A 19,308-nucleotide genomic window follows, 5' to 3' on the forward strand; every position below is an offset into this window, starting at 1 on the left:
GACTTAGCAACTTTGCAGTTGAATTACTGTTTGAAATGTAATATTGTGTTAATGTAGACCATTTGTTGATTAAAGGGATAGTTCTCCCAAAAATGAAAATTCTGTCATCATTTACTCACCCTCAAGTTGTTCCAAGCCTGTATAAATTTCTTTGTTCTGCTGAACACAAAGGAAGATATTTGGAAGAATGTTTGCAACCAAACAGATCTCGCCCCCCATTGACTACCATAGTAGAAAAAATAAATACTATGGTATAGGGATGTCCCGATCACGTTTTTTTGCCCTCGAGTCCGAGTCATTTGATTTTGAGTATCTACCGATACCGAGTCCCGATCCGATACTGCTATAATACATAAAAAAAGAATAAAGAAGAGCGAAAAAACAGATCCAGGATCCAGGAACAGTGCTTTTCAGGTTTTTCAGGTATCTAACAGTAGTTTTCACGTACAGAAAATGGATAAAGTAATCAAATATAAAATATCACTGCATATTATCTTTACTGTATAAAATAAATAAAGATTACTCATTATTGAAGTTACAAAAACTATTCAGTCAAGAGCAGTGAGTGATTTCTTTGTTATTTGTTGTTTGATTTAACATTAAAAACAGGCAGCAGGAATAGTTTTTTTCCCTATAAGACATGTACGATCCAGTAGGCCTACATATACTGTTACACATGTGCCTTTCTTTCTCGACTAATATACGTTCACTTAAGACATAACCGACTATGTTTGCTAGGATACTCGCTAAGACGGGCATGTTGACATAATTTTTGTATGAATTTGTCCGCTGAAGCTCAAGACTTGAAAGAGAACTCAGTATTTGCGCGCTGACGGAAATAAGCGTGTGCGCGCTTCGGATGAGCGCACACAAATCTTCTCACAGCGCGCGAGCTCTCTTTCGCGTTTTGGTCTTGAAGGTTTAAATCAGCAAGGCTTAAATGAGTTAGTTAAATATTGATTAATATAGCCTACTGTTATATTATCTGTGCATAATATAGATTTTAAATATTTTGTTGCATTGTTAAAGGTTTCGGTGCATAGGACAGACCTATCCGCGATCGCTCTCCATGGTTCTGACCAAAGAAGAGCGCTTTGGAATCTCCATTACGCATAAAACGCATCATACCTGGGCTGCGTTTCCCGATAACATTGTCTCTTAGCGCGCTACGAAGACTCTTAAGGTATAACTTAACTAAAGGTATACTACCACTAAAGGTATATCATTGCTAGGCGTCTTCAGGGCTATCATCCACTCGCGAGGCATAGGCACTGAAAGGCAGAGGCGCTGGCGCCCTCCTAGCAACGGCGCTGTTTTTGGTAAAACATGATTTTGACGACTTCATTAAGTTTTGTTTTATATAAAACTCTTTTTAAAAGATATTCGTTTTGTATAAATTGTATCTTAATTTTGATCAATGTTTTATCAATCAATTGCCCGTATTTAATAAATAAGAAGCAAATATATGGCAGACAATGTAATAACCTTAGTGTAATTGACAGAATTACTAAAAAATATTTTGCTACCTAAAAGTTAGAGATTTTTTTTGTGTCACGCATGCATGCATGTCTATTTCCCTCATATTAAATATAAAAACGCATGTGGACTGATATTTTTCCAATGTCTGGACTCCTTTATTAATGGAGCATATAAACAGACGTTTCAATATATTGGTATTAAATGCATTTTCTGAGAATTTATATTTCAAGTTTTTACTGCAAATGTCGAAATGCGCGCTCTTTGGTCCATCAGTGCTTGAGTCACTGATCACAATAGAATAAAATATCTCATAATAGAATACAAAATTGACTGATTTATGAATGTATATGCATAGTTCTCATCAGTCGGAAATACAGATAAACGCTTTCATTTGTTATATTTTTGATCCTGAAAGAAAACAGAACAACAAAAGAGCGAATCATAGGCCTACATGGAGTCTGTACGTGTTAAGCCTCGTTTACACTGCACGCGTGTGCGGCGCGTTACGGCTGAGACGTGGCTACCGGAGCTGATTCGCGGCCACTCTAGTCAATGCTCGTGTTTACACCAGCCGCGCCGCGGTGCGTTTGAGAAGCGTCCCAGAAGCTCGCTGCGCCACTTCGCTAAAGACGCCGCGTCAAAGACGCGCAGCTCAAATACAAAATAAAGTCAAAATAATCACCCTGAGTAAACTCCTGGTCATATTTCGCATCACTACGATGCCAGAAACTGTCGACAAGAGATTCGAAGTTGAAAAACTTGAAATGTCTTTGTTTTGTTGTCCATAACTGGAATTTTAAGTGTATTAACTTCATCTGTATGGCTACAGCAAAATAAAGTATGGCATAGCAATAAAAAAAATCAATGAAAAAAACGTCAGACATGCAAATCTCGTGGTATCGGGAATCCAGGCGCTTCGCTTCTGAAATGCTTCTGGTGTGAGTTGACACCGCTCAGAAGACGGCTGTCCCCCCGCCCCCCCCTGTTCCAACGTCTATGATTAAATATCAGTATTACACACTGCTGTATTATCCCAGCTACCAAAAATATGTTCTAAGAGTGTTATTAAAAGTTTAATTAAAAAAGCTAGTGTTTTTAAGTTAAGTTATGAAAACATTATTTCTGAATTTTCTCTGAATGTTCAAAACATCCAGGTTTTTTTAATGTTTTAAAAATGTTTTTTTCTTGGTGTAAGGAAACATTCCATTGTGCAAACATTATGGGAACGTTACTTTTGAATGTTCTCTGAACGTTCTGAAATAAGTAGTAACATTTAAAAGAACATTAGATGAACGTCCAACTAACATTTCAGAAAAAAAGTTGTATAAACAATAATGTTTTTTGGCTAAAGTTTTGAGAATATTTTTAAAGACCAGATAACTTTGAAGTAACACTGGAAGGACGTTTGTTTATAACTTTGAGAGAACCTTGCCAGAACGTTCTGAGAACGTTTCCTGTTAGCTGAGATACAATCTGCTGTTCTTGCCATTCATTAGACTTCTCTGAATCTAATGAAAATTGATCTTTTCCTTAAATAAATACAGAAATGAACACATTTGAGATGTTTTTAAAGCTCCTTTTAAAAGGGAAATTTATGGTCATCAATATTACTTGAGGCAGATAATTCATTGTGCTGAAAAAATGCCATGTTATGAGTACAACGTGTTCTATCGCCCTTATTTGACTACAAACTGTGAGATGTTTCAGGCATGGGAAAATGCACAATGCACTCTTTGTCTCAACAACTTTAAACTCCCTTGGAGTTGTTGGTTTTGGAAAGTGCAACCTGTCTCCCTGAGTTGGGCTTTTGTGAGTCCTTGTCAAAACAGGATAAAGGGTCGACAAGATGCAACAAAAAGTGAGGAAGTGCCTTTGAAGTCAGTTGAATGTTAATGACCCTTTAAAAAAATAAAATTAAATAAATCATTTTGGCAACCTACAGAGCAGACCTGCGTTGTCTGTGAAGGATCTTCACCTAATATAAAGCAATGGAACAAAAACTTATATTAAGGTAGTTTTTACTACATAAGCATTATGTAACTGTCTGAAATATAGTCGTTATGGTGTTTGTCTGAAACTCTTGGTATAGGATACTGCCATCTAGTGGACAGAGGAGGCTTACAATCAAGCTGTTAGTAGCTTTCAACTGTACCTGAATATGTCTGAGCCTGGAGAAGAGAATATCTGTGGTTTGATAACAAATGGCAACTCAGTCAAATACATGTCATTTACACTTTTATTGATTATTGGCTCAATTAAGTTTTTTTTTTAAAAACCAGTACTAATTGCATAACTACCATTGTTTTGTAGTATTGGCTAGTTGCAGGCAGCTGAGTTTGACCACAGCTTTGGTAAACATATTTAAACATCAGTGCTGCCTATATGAAAATTAACTATGGCTAATTTAGAACATATAGAAAACATGTTGAAAGCTATAACTCAAAAAACTGATAAGAATATATGATAGCAAAAAGGCTTTTACTTATTGCCTTTTACTTATTTACTTTTACTTTTACTAGGCTTCAAAATCAAAATGTTTCAAAATTTCAAACTTTTAATTGGGTCCGAAGTGAAAAATTAAGCTTTTCGAAGCTTTGAAGCAACTAAACCAACTGCTTTGCAAAATAATTCACGAGATTCACGTTCATGTTTGTGGCTATAAAGTGGATTTAATTTAAATTCTGTTGCTTTATATGAAAATAAATATGATGAACCCAACAGTATGGTGACATGATGACACCCAAAGTACCGGTTATTGAAAAAGAGAATGCCTTTTATTCAGAGTAGTGAAGTATTTTTACTCTGCTTAAGTACATTTTTCAAGTGTCCGTACTTTATCAGAGTGTTTTTCTTTGGAAAACTTTTACTTCACAACATTCCAACGCATAATGTCGTACTTTTTACTGCACTACGTTTCATATTAATATTTTATTGAATATTTAATTACATTAGAAATCTAGTACTTTCTTACTTTTACTCAAGTAAAAGTAAGTCAGTAAAAGTAAGCAAATACATGTTTAATGTACTTAAGTATTAATGGTAAAGAAAACAACTTTTATTTCTGAAATGTAGTGCAGTAAAAAGTATAACATAATGCTTTGAAATGTAGTGAAGTAACAGTTTTCCAGGGAAAAACACTGATGAAGTACAGATACTTTTTAAATTTACTTGAGTAAAGTAAAAATACTTCACTACTGTCCACCTCTGCTTTTATATGCAGATATCAAAAGGAAAGTTTTTTAAGAACCAGAATCTAAAAGCATATTAAGATATCTTTAATATTTCTTGAGTTAAAAGCATGCAAACCTGAGGCTAAAAACACAAAAAGTGCTTTCTGTCACTGTTTGCATGTAATGCAACAAAGATTGCTAAAGTCAACAGATTTTACTTATAGAGCCCCCAATCTCTGTGTACAAATAAAATAATGATGCTGCCATCTTTATAAAGTCATTTGCAAATTTGCACCTGGCTTAGATGTGTATTTTTTTCTACATTATTTTCTACAGAACATACAAGTCAAATAATCATTCAATGCCTTTGGCCTTTAACTCATCTTTCACTCTCTTCAGGTAGCCAGGGTCTGGATAGCCATACCTGTGGACAGAAAAAATAAAAATACAATTCAAATACAGCCATATTTTACATGAATATTTACACGAATTGATTAGTGGTTTTGCAGGACATGATGGACGATTGAAAGCAGAACTTCATACCTTTCAGGCCCACCGTATATGTTGGTTTTATGAAAAATATCATTCCAGGTGACCACATTCTCTGCACCTGTAGTTGTAGATTTCCCGACAGTAAAGATCAGTTTCTGTTGAAAAGCTCTCTGCAGCAGTGTGAGCACTTCATTTCCTTCATAATTGTCAGGCAAGTACGCTTGACGTTTTGTCCCATGAAAAGGCTTTCCTGGGTTTGGATGCTTCTCCTAAAAATGATCAGAAAAATTATGTACTTTATTACCAAAGCCTTAAACTATGTAATAAAAAAGGATCTACTAGGAGATCACAGATATCGGAGAAATTTAGGGTATATAAATAATAGCCCGTTGTGGCAAGTCATTTATACCTAATATTGTGTATTTATGTTTTCTAGACACAGTATTCTGTAGTTGTTTTTTTTAACAAAGGCACTTCTGTGAATGACTCTAGATTAAAGACTCAGCTTACATGTGTGCTCTCGCAACAGATGAACTAATGCTCAACTTAAAGTTTTTGCTGCCCAGTTCGGATTTCTGCACTATCCATATATGTGCGTCCATTAGTGCAAAATACTTTTATTATTGTTTTCATCCTCAATCGTGAGATATTATGCATATTCAGGAATATGAGAAGATATACTCCGTGCGGTGATGACTGATTTGTTTACTACATGTTAAGTGAGGGATAATGTAAAGTCATTCTGTCATTATCACAAAACAAACACTGACAGAATGTAAGATTTCAGTAATATTACTGCTGAAGGCCTCTGATGTCATTCTAATGCAAGTGATGCTGTCAGCTGTGTTTGAATGAAGCCAGAGAGCGAGTCTGTGTTGTTATATGAGAGACATAAAAGTAGAAACTAAGAAATTCATAATAAATAATCAAAAATAAACTGTATGGTTTATTTAAACCTCAAAGGTAAAACGTGTTAAAACTATTGTGAGATGTGAAGAGGGAGTTTCCTCTGTAAGCTACCTATCCCCTCTCCTAGTAGACCTGCATTGTACACAATAGTATCACAAAGAAATAGTTTGAATGCTTCAAAGATGTCTGTCTCAGCAATGCACAAGACATAACAGCATAAAGAAGAACTTGATATACCTGTAGTATTCTCTTCTTGTGTTGTGTATTAAATAAACTGCATGCATGGAGAGGCATGTCTCAAAACCAGGCATTTATTACAGAACACAAGCAGCTTATGCCCCTGTCAGCACATGAGAGAACTGAAGTCACTTTCTTGTCAATTTTGGCAAGGGAAAAACACTATAATAAGACCAAGACAGCCCCCTAGTGGAGTTAACATGCACCATAAGTGCATATAATATTTACACCACAATACCTCAGTCCTAAATCCCTCAACAGTAAACATAGTGTTTTTACAATAGGAACTACAACACAGATTTTTTTCATCAGCTATATTATCTCCCTGTGTAATCATAAACATTTCTTAAAATAATAAAAATGCAGTTTTACATATTCTTACCGTTTGAACACCACTAGGAATGCTGTAGGTGATTTCAATAGTGCCACAATGTGGATATCCGGGGAGACTTGATCTGCTTCTTGTTACATTCATTGTTCCATACGGTTGGTTTCCCTCCAATTTCCCATACACTTCCTTACACACAGGACAGATGGATCCCAGACTCTTCTCTGATGCGCTTATACAATCCTGACAGAATTCATGTCCACATTTCAGTTTTTTCTTGTCGGTGAAGCTGTCCATACAAATAGCACACGTCTCCTCTTCAGCATGAGCATCTTTACTCTCATGTCCAGAACTGTGTTTTGAATCTTCATTGAATCCAGTTTCTGCTTCACTTTGTCTTCTAAAATTCACTCCCTCATCCCGTACTGATCCTCCAACTGCTCCTGATCCATAATCAGGCGTCTGATTCTGTTTGATTCTTCTTGCGTAACCAGTTGATTTCTTCATCTGGTCATCAAACACATTCTTCTGAAGTTTGTCTTTGAATTGGCTGTCCAGTCCTGTTGTCTCTGTTTCAATGCCTTTGGCCTTTAACTCATCTTTCACGCTCTTCAAGTAGTCAGGGTCTGGATAGCCGTAACTGTGGACAGAAAAGAGAAAAATAAAAACAGTCCAAATTCTGTGATATTTTGCATGAAACTCTTCTAAATATGAAATATTTGATTAATTAATATTTTGATTTTGCTGGACATGATGGATATTTGAAAACAGACTTTAATGAACTCATACCTTTGAGGTCCACCGTATCTGCTGGTCTTATGATTAATACCATTCCAGGTGACCACATTCTCTGCACCTGTAGTTATAGATTTCCCGACAGTAAAGATCAGTTTCTGTTGAAAAGCCCTGTGCAGCAGTGTGAGCACTTCTCTTCCTTCAGGATTGTCAGGCAAGTACGCTTGACAATTTGTCCCATGAAAAGACATTCCTGGGTTTGGATGTTTCTCCTAATAATGATTAAAAAAAAATGATGTATAACCAAAACCTTAAACTATGTAATAAAATGAAATGTTTACAAACATTATAATGTCTGTAAACATTTTACTTTATTTATTGGTATTTTACATCATTTCTGAATGTAATAATAAAATGTAACTTTTTTCTCTCTCAAAAACTGAATTTTATGTGTTGCGTATTTTTGAACTATGCAGCAAACATTTTTCAAATATTTTAAATTTTTTTTACATTTTTTAAACCATTTAACTGATGTTATACTGCTGGTTAATAGTTAACCAGTTATGAGCATTCCTATAAAATCTCAGCTTGCATATGCACAATCGCAACAGATAAACTAATGTTTTAATTGAACATTTTTGCTAAAGTTCGTGATTCTGCATCACTATCCACGTTCCAAATTTCAGTGACATATTCTTACCCTTTGAACACCACTAGGAATGCTGTAGGTGATTTCAATAGTGCCACATAGTGGATATCCAGGGAGAGTCGATCTGCTCTTTGTTACATTCATTGTTCCATCCGGTTGGTTTCCCTCCAATGTCCCATACACTTCCTTACACACAGGACAGATGGATCCCAGACTCTTCTCTGACATTCTTATACAATCCTGACAGAATTCATGTCCACATTTCAGTTTTTTCTTGTCGGTGAAGCTGTCCATACAAATAGCACACGTCTCCTCTTCAGCATGAGCATCTTTACTCTCATGTCCAGAACTGTGTTTTGAATCTTCATTGAATCCAGTTTCTGCTTCACTTTGTCTTCTAAAATTCACTCCCTCATCCCATACTGAGCCTCCCACTGCTCCTGATCCATAATCAGGCGTCTGATTCTGTTTTATTCTTCTTGAGTATCCACTGGATTTCTTCATCTTGTCATCAAACACATTCTTCTGAAGTTTGTCTTTGAATTGGCTGTCCAGCCCTGTTGTCTCTGTTTCAATGCCTTTAGCCTTTAACTCATCTTTCACTCTCTTCAAGTAGTCAGGGTCTGGATAACCAGAACTGTGGACAGAAAAAAAATAAAAATGCAACAGTTCAAATACAGTGATATTTTGCATTAAACTCAAGTAAATATGAAATATCTGATTAGTGGTTTTGCAGAACATGATTGACAACTGAAAGCAGATCTTAATGAACTCATACCATTTAGGCCCACCATATCTTTCAGTCTTATGATGAATATCATTCCAGGTGACCACATTCTCTGCACCTGTAGTTATAGATTTCCTGACAGTAAAGATCAGTTTCTGTTGAAAAGCTCTCTGCAGCAGTGTGAGCACTTCATTTCCTTCAGGATTGTCAGGCAAGTACGCTTGATGATGTGTCCCATGAAAAGGCTTTCCCGGGTTTGGATGCTTCTTCTAAAAATAAGCAGGAAATTGATGTAACCACAACCTAAAACAAAACTATATAAGAATGGAAGAGGGTCTACTAGGAGAAACTGAAGGATTATAAATAATGGTCGACTGAGATAAGTCAGCCATTTATACTGTACATGCATATCAAGGCCGAGCAACTCTTCTTCTGAAGGGCCACTGTTCCACAGATTTTACAGTAGTTCAGACGGTAATCAAACACACCTGATCAATATAATCTAAAATTTAATAAAATAAAATTTAATATAATAAAAAGTCTTCAGGATTACTTGATATTTACAGACAGGTGTGTTTGATTGCTGGAAGTAAAATGTACAGTGGATCCACAGAAGCAGACTAGCCCAGCCCTGCCTTATACTGTGTGTTCGTGTTTTCACTGATTTTCAGCAAAAAACAAACAAACAAACAAACAAACAAACAAACAACAACAACAACAAAACTGATGGAAAATGAGTCAGCACCAAGATTGCTGGTTAATTATGAAATGTAAGACAAAAAATGTTTTCAATGATATAGGCTTTTGTGTTTTCTTTTGTTTTGTTGAAAATAAACTGCATACTGTTAAACTGTTGATGATGAAAACCACTTGAAGAACAGCTATATTAGCTATATTAGGAGCTATATTATCTCCCTGTGTAATCATAAACATTTCTTAAAATAATAAAAATTCAGTTTTACATATTCTTACCGTTTGAACACCACTGGGAATGTTGTAGTTGATTTCAATAGTGTCACATAGTGGATATCCAGGGAGACTCGATCTGCTCTTTGTTACATTCATTGTTCCATCCGGTTGGTTTCCCTCCAATGTCCCATACACTTCCTTACACACAGGACAGATGGATCCCAGACTCTTCTCTGACATTCTTATACAATCCTGACAGAATTCATGTCCACATTTCAGTTTTTTCTTGTCGGTGAAGCTGTCCATACAAACAGGACACGTCTCCTCTTCAGCATGAGCATCTTTACTCTCATGTCCAGAACTGTGTTTTGAATCTTTATTGAAACCAGTTTCTCCCTCATCCTGCACTGATCCTCCTACTGCTCCTGATCCATAATCAGGCCTCAATTTCTTCTTCTTGTCATCAAACACACTCTTCAGAAGTTTGTCCTTCGATTTTTGTTCCAGTTTTGTTGCCTCTCTCTTAACCGCATCTGTAAATTTCTTTGGTCCAAAGAACAGGCAGTTATTGGCAGACATGGTGAACATCATCTTTGTCTCCTCTGATTGGATGTCATGAAGGGCCTCCTTCACAATGTCTGAATATATGTGATTATGATTAATGGCAGCATCACTAAAGCTATCTGTACATCTCTGAACAAGTGTCTGAAAGTCTGCAGTGGTTTTAGACACAGAATCAGGGCTTGATCTCTGGATATGTTTGATTGAGACGGACACTTCTGCACAAATAGAGACTCCATGCTGTTTCTCAAATTGTTCTAACTCCTTTCTGTAAGCGTGATGCATGTACCAGAACTGATAGAGAGGGAGGGTGAATCCAGCTGGTGTCTCAGGGCTCATTTCATCAGTGTTAGTGGCCTCAGCTTCATTTGGAGCTCTATTAGATGCAGTAACATCCTCAACATTGTTTGTGTCTTCTGATGCTGCAGTCACAGGCATAGAGCCGATCACCTAAAAACACATGATGAGATTCAATTTAAGGATTTTATAACCATTGTGAAATTAAAATTATTTCCAAAATTATTGCTGAAGGGGAGCCTATTCAGTATAAATACCTTGGGATTGTCATAAACTGAGGTGGGATAAATGGACTAAAATCATAAACAGGACAGCAAAAACTATATTTTCCCAGTAAGTTGGTGTCACTGTTAATGTCTCAATATTAAAATAATTTTAAAATGCTTTTATTAAAAGTGTTATGATGTTTTGCAATACTTGCTGGTTTGGAAATGTTACTGTAGAACACAGAGTTAACTTAGAAAATTACTTGACATGTTTACAACAAATCTACCAAACTAGATCACTTAGTAAAGGCGTGAAAATCATTTCAGATCACAGGCACCCATTGTCGAAAGAGTTTGAGCTTTTACCAAAAGTTTAGGATGCCAGTATTTTCTAAATCAATCCTTCTTGCTGCAGGCAATTAAGTTTTTAAATAAAAGATAGTCTCCTTTTTTCATATTATGAGTTGACTGTTCTAGGTGATGGATGTGTTATTATGATTTGGTAAACTGATCGTGTGTGAACGGCGTGTGTATTGAAACACATTGAAAGATGATTTACCAACAGGGACAAATAAAGATAAAGAAAGACAATGACTGTGTCCTTCGCCATAATTCTGCACAAAGCAAGCATGATACCTTTGATGAGGGAATTAGATTCTCGTACAGCATGGACGTCTGGCATGGTACAGTCACACACTGTGTTTCATCTGGACAAATCCATGCAGTCACTTCCTTATTTTCATGTTTAAACCTCAAAGGTATAGACCTGAGCTTTTTTAAAGCTTCTAGAGCTACAGAAAAAAATAAAGAGTTTATTTAATGCTGAGTCTTAAAAACAATATGTAATAATTTTCTATAAAATGCATACAGAGAGTTATGCAGAATGAAACAAGGGGCAGTTTTTTTTTTTTAAAGACAGCTAAATTAAATCAATCAGTGGATGTTTATTTGCAGTAAGAAACCTTGCCTCCTCTTTCATACCTGTTGAGCTTCAATTTATAAATGTCACGCAGCTCAATGTAAGAGGCTCATAAATCAATCCAAATGTTTGCAAACATTGCACTAAGTGGTGACAGAAGTGGTGGCTTTTTGTTAACATTAGTTAACTGTATGAGTTAACATGAACAGCAATGAACCATACTTCTACAGCATTTATTAATCAAAGTTAATTTTAACATTAATACATTTTTAAAACAGAGTTTGTTAACATTAATGCACTGTGAACTAACATGTACCTTTTTATATAACAAACATTTTATATATCATTTAATCAAAGATGAATCAATGCTTTCAATGTATTGCTCATTGTTAGTTCATGTTAACTAATGCATATTGACAAATGGGGCCTTATTGTAAAGTGTTACCAAATTTCCTATGTAATGACCAATTTGCACATGCAGTGTTACTCCGATACATGTGGTATCTGTAATTTAGAGCTGGAGGTTCGTGACCCTTGAAGTGCTTAAGCTATTATTAAGTAACTTCAAAAGTACTGTAGCACTGTGATCATTAATATGGAAAAAATACTATATTTAGCTATTTGGGATACTAACATGAGATTTAAATTGAAAAATATATTGTAAGTGAATTATCATAAATCATCATATCACCTGTTGATGGAGTTATCTGCACCTCTGCACAGGACTGATCATCCATGAGTTTAAGGCTGAGGACAGATGCTTTTCCTTCCAGTCTGAGCAAACAGCTCTGAAGGGCTTTCTGTAATGTTGCTCTCCATCTGTCTGGAAATGGTTCGCTCCAGTCCACTTTGATTATAAATTTGGCAATATCCAGTGGTGCTGAAGGTTGTGGCCTTTCATCTCCAGCTGTATAAATGTCCTGTTATAGGGAAAATAGTTATGAATGCAAACTTACATGTCTGAATTTCTGAGTGAAAAAAATACTGACTCATACCTGAGTGTGTTTATGTAATATTTTTTGTAGAAGTGTCAAAAGAAGAATTTCCAGTTCTTTTATAGTATTTCTATTGTTAGCATTTTATTCTGTAATAATAATTTGACAACTGGCTGCAATAATGAAGAAATTAGGAGCTAGATATGAAGTGTTAGTCATTTTAAATCTTTATCAATAAAGATTTAAATGACTAAGAGAAAGAATAGCATGGTGAGTTATAAGTCTGAACTCCAAACTAGTTGGAAATAATGCTGATTATTCCAGATAGATGATATAAGCTGGGAGCAAAATATGAAAATCATGATAAACAGGTGGTTATATGTATTCTAACAAAACAAAACATTTTTATTTGGTACATTATGCTTTGGCATTTAATCATTAATAACCAATTATTGATGTTCTATTAGGAATATGATCCTCTATGGCTAAATCTCTACTCTTTTTACCTCTTCTGGCTGTAAGTATAGCTGATCCATTGTGACGTTTTGATGCTTTGTGTCATCCAGACTGGTTGTTACAGAGTCTTGACCTTCTGTGCCTGCTGTATATAAGTCCTAACATTCAGGGGGAAAAACATTAAAGAAAGTTACAATTTATATATTTCAACTAAATATCTGGAATTAAGGCATGAAGCTGACTGGTGATGACAGCGGAACCTTTAAAAAGATACTGACGGTCAATTCTTCTTTCTCCCACAGGATGATCCTGTCTAACTACTTACTGTCCCACCAAACACAGGCCACTGAACTGGTATGACAAGCAGGCTTGTGGTTCAACCTACTTTAGATGTACATACAGTATACTGTAGACTGCATAAAAAAATGCTGTTATAAAGATGTTTATGGAAACCTCAATATCAGAATAGTTGTAGCACTTCGGAACAAAAACTGATCACATTACAACTACAAATTCAAGGTGCATGCCAACAAATTTAATCAGTTATTAAATCATAAGCACTGATACAATTCCTAACTGATTTTGCATGTTTTGTGTTTAAGGACAGAAAAATTAAAAGCACCTACCAAAGTGCCTTGTTCCGTTACAGCCTCTGGTTTTCTGGTTCTGCAACTGATTCTTTATTATATATAATGGTCATTGTCAAAGTGATTCATTTGAGTTGGTGTACTGACACTATATGTATTTGTTTCATTTATTTTAAATTAAATTTTCGACTGCTGCCTTGTTTTTTTCTATTAGTGTCAGATATTTTTTAATTTAGTCTTAGTTCTGTGTCAAATGTACCTTTTAGTTTTTTTTTTTTTTGTCTTTTAATCATATTTAGTCAACCTTGTCCTGTTTTTGATTAGTCAAGTTTTAGTCAACTAAATGTCTGAGCATTTTAATCTAGTTTAAGTCAGTGGAAACTTACACATTTTCGTCATATTTTCTTCATACTGTATAATGGTTAAAATGATAAAAAATTATTATTTTGCTCAGTTTTAATTGCAATGAGTGTTGACATTTGGGAAATTTATTTTTACATTTCATCAGAAGTTCTTTCACCAATGAAGCACTAATCAATAGAACATTGTTTCATATGCATGGTTTATTTTACCTCATCTAATGTACAGATCTATTAAAGGTTATCAATTTTAAGCTAAATAAACACCAAAGACTTTAGATATACACTCGTCCTGTCTACATTATGAAAACTGGTAAAACAAAAACCTACTCTCAAATATTATAACAGAGAAATTCATAATAGTAATTCCAATAATTCCAAGTTGCATTAATTTTCTCTATTAAAACAACGGCAAAAAAGAGGTTGCCACACAGAGGTTGCATAAGTACAATCAGCAACTACAATCGCAAACAATACAGTCGAGATCCATGACACAACACAGACTGACTGAATGACACTTTCATTTAAGCAGAATTCCTCAAATGGAGATCGCTGAACTCCAGCTTACTTGTACAGTACAGTATGTCAGTGTTTTCAGATCATGGCACCTCCGCAGAGAGCATGTGTGAATGGTTGCCAGATTGCATAAAGCAAAAAGGTGTCCATTTAAAAGAAAAGCTCTGATTGGGGGATTTGAACTCTTGTTACCTGGCAACCGCAAACATGACCACTCACCTAATAAATTCTTGTACAGCAATCTGAAATGTTTTGGCTCCTCTTTTTTCAATTGTATTTATACTCCTGTGTTTCAGTAGTCTGTTATCGGTCATAGTCTTTACCTCCCCGTTGTAAAGCTGTTTCTTCTTTGGATTTCTGCCCTGCTTGGACTTGTACCTTGTTTGGATTATTTTTGTCTGTCAGTAAAAACTGCTGCACTTAGATCCACACCTCGACACTTCCCAGCCAACGCAACAAGTACAAGTCAAGTGTTATTTTGTAAAATAACATAAACATGGATTTTTAGAATTTTTCTTTGTAATCACATGGTTTCTGAGGCAAATATATTTAAAAAATGAAGCTCTGTTTAATAAATTTTGCTCAGAGTCATCATGCCATTCAAACATGCCCCCTCTGATTTTTGAGTCAAATGGATTTTGAAATTCCAAAAAATAAAAAATAAAATAAAATAAAATAAAAAAGATTTGATAATTAAGTTCCACGGTTAATGCAGTTATAAAAGTAATAGTGCCCCAAAGTTGGCACCTACGGAAGTGGATTAGGGCCAAGCAATAATAAAAAAATAAAACCATCTCGAGATTAAAGTTGTTAAATTTCGAGAAAAAACTCGTGAAATTTCGAGAAAAAAGTTGAGATAAAATGTTGAGAATAAAGTCATAAAATTCAGAGAAAAAAGTTGTTAAAAAACTTGTTAAATTAGGAGAACAAATTCGTTAAATTATGAGAAAAATGTCGCTTAAATTTCGAGAAAAAAGTCAAGATAAAATGTTGAGAATAAAGTCATTAAATTAACGAATTTATTCTCGTAATTTAACGAATTTGTTCTCGTAATTTAATTACTTTTTTCTCGTAATTTAATTACTTTATTCTCGTAATTTAATGACTTTATTCTCAACATTTTATCTCGACTTTTTTCTCGAAATTTAACGAGTTTGTTCTCGTAATTTAATGACTTTTTCTCGTAACTTTTTTCTTGTAATTTATTGACTTTATTCTCAACATTTTATCTCGACTTTTTTCTTGAAATTTAACGATTTTTTTCTCGTAATTTAACGAGTTTATTCTCAACATTTTATTTTGCCTTTTTTCTCAAAATTTAACGAGTTTTTTCTCGTAATTTAACGAGTTTATTCTCAACATTTTATTTCGACATTTTTCTCGAAATTTAACAACTTTAATCTCGAGATGGTTTTATTTTATTATTATTGCTTGGCCCTAATCCTCTTCTGTAGGCACCTTTTGCTGAATTTCACCTGAAGTCAAAAATATGTCATTTAGTCCAGCGGTCCTCAAAGTGGGGTCTGTGACCCATAGCCAGGTGGTCCGCAAAATAGTTTGTTACTTATAGCCTACCATTTTTTCCATACTATAAGTTGCATTATCATCTAAAATGTGCTATTTATTCCAAAGTGACTTATATAATGCATTTAACGTCAAATAATCTGAAAAAAGTAGGCACTTAAAGGTTTCTAAAGATAGATATATTTCTCATGTCTGTGCGAGTATTCACTGTGTTTTGGTTTATGTTTTTGGCATGTGCGACAGAAAGATGCTCAAGGAGACAGAGATGACAAAAAGCGCATCCTGTTGTTTTCTGTATTTTTCAAAGGCATGACATTTTTAATGTACAGTTTTAATGTACACACATAAAAAATAGACACTTTACCATTTTGAATGATGTACTCTTACCTGTATGATCATGAATAATTTATAATAAATAAATTTAATAATAAAGAAAATATCCATGTGATTGCGCCTCGTGCATGCACACAATATGTCAGTTCTGCTAATTCATCATGACAATATTATCACAATAAAATACAGTCGACCTAACATGTAAAACGTTCTGCTTAATTGAATGTGTCTGTTGCACACTATGAAGGCTGTCCCGTTCAGTCATTATACTGTCAGCTTGCTGTTATTCCAAATCTCATTTCTCTACATGTGAAGATGCAGATTTATGTGTATATATTGGGACTGAAGTATAAAGCTGTCTTAACATTAATTGTTAACATAATGTGGGGCTACATTACAAATATGGAAACTCTGGACCAAATGAGAGATGCGCGAGCCCAAGCTCTGTGCGGTTTCAGTTTTGATTCAAACGAATTTGTATAAGATTTCTAGCCTATATTATTATTATTATTATTATTTGATAGGGGTACTTATTTTTCATCCTTGTTTTGTTCTGAATACCATTAATTTAAGGATTTGCTGTGGAGTGAGGAGACGTAATAAGCCTACATGTTTTATGTGTGTATGTGTGTGTTTGTGTGTTTCTTAACAACGGGGATGGACCTTACAGTTTGATTAATATCCATTGGTTTGTAAATGATATCTTGCCAAACTAATGTACAACTTATACAAAACTCAACTACTTCATAAGATAAATAAAATATATCTGTAATCAATAATCATTCATCTCTTAAGTTAAATGTTTCATAAATGAATTGTAAAGTTATTCTGTTACTTACATATTGATCAGTATCCATTGGCTCTGGCTGTTCCTGTGACATGGCTGCGAGAGACTCTCCAATCAGCAACTGAACTTTAGCTTTAAGTAAATAAAGTAAAACAAATCAAATCATCAGATTTCTATAAGGGGTCATGAGACTGTGAGTCAGGTTTTTCCTGATATTTTGAGATTGTACAATAAAAAACATATTGTGAGTTTCAAAACTCAAACCTTTCTCTCCATTCCAATAAGAGCATTTATTGTTTGTTAATGATTGATGCCATGCTGCACATGATGAAAACAGGTGAAGATCAAGAGGAAATGACAGTCTTTCATCACTCACCTCATTTTCCCTGCTCCCTCCTGTCTGGAGCAGGAAGGGCATAGGGATGCTCACTTGTATTGGAATTTACCCAGTGATTAAGAAGTAATTAAATCTACACTATAACTTTTGGTTTTCTATTGGTTGAAGCATAAAACTTCAAGTCATTTGGATAGGAACATTGTTTTGGAAATTACTTCAGCTCTGCTGTTTTGTGTGGATGAATCTGATGGCTTGAGGCGTACTGGTGTGTAGCTTCCCACTAAATATGTCCCGACAGCACTAAATAAATAATAATAACATCGCTTTCCATAGTGAATAATTTTGAAGATAGATTTATGATGTACTTGTCAATTGTTTACATTTTGTTCTTTTCAATCAAAAAAAAGTTACATTCTGTAGCTTTAAGAAGCATGTGGAACAGGCAGGGTTGTTACTTTTGGTTGGTTCAGGGGATCCCTGTTCCTGACATTCAGAATCAGAGTCAGGATCAAACACTTTAGACTGAAGATGTGAGACAGTCCAGACATCGGTGTATACGTCGAGCGGTGTATACCTTGACTCAAGGGTCTCCAAAACTGAGCACCTTTGGGACGAAGAGAGGGTGGAATTGCCACTAAAACTTCCAAATTAACACAAAAATGTTAAATTGTAATTCATTGTTTACAATTGATTGATTCGTAAATGGGCTATAATGTTGTACATGAACATGTTATACATGAAGACTGAAGACCGTTTTTAGTTTCATTTTCGTTTTGTATAGTTTGTAAATAGCTGGAAATGAAACCTACTTTTAAACATTTCATTTAAATTTGATGGATCTTTATGTTTGCATTTACACATAACGCTTTATTTAGGCTGTATGTGGCGGTTGTTGGCAGTCAGAATGACGGTATGCTATTAAATTTACTGCGCATTTATTGTCAGCAGTAGTAGGCTAACTAGCAACTGAACCATCAGAGAACAAATAAATAGAAAAATCTGTCTTTTAGTCTTATACTTACGGAAAACCGTGAGGTTTTAACATGTGAGCTGTCAGCCTCTGCACTGCACGATTCAAGCTGATCAACTGGTTCACTTTCAAAGGGGAAGTAGTAGCTTATAGACTTTCTACAGCGGGCGCGAGCGAAGCGATGCGTGGCGACAAATCCCTAATATAGGCCTACAGTATATATATCCTTTATGTTTCTTTTACTCGCGCGCGCGCAAATGCATGATAAGAAGATGCAACATTGTAACAATTTAAATACCTGTTTGGAATAAACTGATATTATGTAGCTTTGTAGCAACTGGATAAAATAATATTTGTATATTTATTTCTGGACAAAGTTCGATTTTCACAGTTGAGGCGCATCATACTCATTTCCAGGGAGAGAACAAGGCCATTTTTTATTATTACTTGTAAAGATTCTATTGTAAAAAACAGCATTTGAATCCTTGAAGACTGAACATCTTTTGCTGAAAAGAAAAAAAAAAAAAAAAAAAAAAAAACAGCATATGCTGGTTAAGGTAGGTTTTGGAGCTGGTTTATGCTGGTCCAGGACCATGCATGGGACCAGCATGTAGCATTGACCAGCATAAACCAGCTTAAATCAGCATACCAGCTTCAAAACCTACCTTAACCAGCATATGCTGTTTTTTCAGCAGCCTATTTAAAGAAGCAATTTTAAAATTGTCTTCTTTTGGAAACCAGATGATATGAATTGCTGGTAATGAACGGGCAGATAAAGCTGCTAAGAAAGCAATTAATCTGAGAATTACAAAATGTCAAAAATACCCATCACCTGATAGTAAAATACTAAAACAGCATAAATGTATTGTTTGTCAGGAAATACCAG

General features: G+C 34.9%; 1 protein-coding gene across 3 annotated transcripts; it reads right to left on the bottom strand.

Moving 5' to 3' along the window:
* Window positions 1–3,701: 3,701 nt before the first annotated feature.
* On the bottom strand, window positions 3,702–18,637 carry dtx3lb.3 (deltex E3 ubiquitin ligase 3L b, tandem duplicate 3). Of its 3 annotated transcripts, none has more exons than XM_048172834.1 (13): window positions 18,475–18,635; window positions 17,908–18,056; window positions 17,168–17,247; window positions 13,060–13,167; window positions 12,310–12,538; window positions 11,336–11,490; window positions 9,699–10,646; window positions 8,778–8,995; window positions 8,051–8,636; window positions 7,405–7,622; window positions 6,670–7,255; window positions 5,193–5,410; window positions 3,702–5,073 (listed from the first exon to the last, which is right to left on the bottom strand). In XM_048172834.1, exons 1-13 carry the CDS (start codon window positions 18,495–18,497, stop codon window positions 5,004–5,006), a joined length of 3,588 nt encoding a protein of 1,195 aa, XP_048028791.1. In that variant the 5' UTR covers window positions 18,498–18,635; the 3' UTR covers window positions 3,702–5,003. The 3 variants fall into 3 exon arrangements, with proteins under 3 accessions (XP_048028791.1, XP_048028792.1, XP_048028793.1); XM_048172836.1 differs by lacking the exon at window positions 3,702–5,073 and adding an exon at window positions 6,288–6,390 and having other exon boundaries at window positions 5,275–5,410; window positions 18,475–18,637; XM_048172835.1 differs by lacking the exon at window positions 17,908–18,056 and having other exon boundaries at window positions 18,475–18,627.
* Window positions 18,638–19,308: the final 671 nt, after the last annotated feature.

This window comes from Megalobrama amblycephala, linkage group LG21, assembly GCF_018812025.1.
Source record: "Megalobrama amblycephala isolate DHTTF-2021 linkage group LG21, ASM1881202v1, whole genome shotgun sequence".
NCBI lineage: Eukaryota > Metazoa > Chordata > Actinopteri > Cypriniformes > Xenocyprididae > Megalobrama > Megalobrama amblycephala.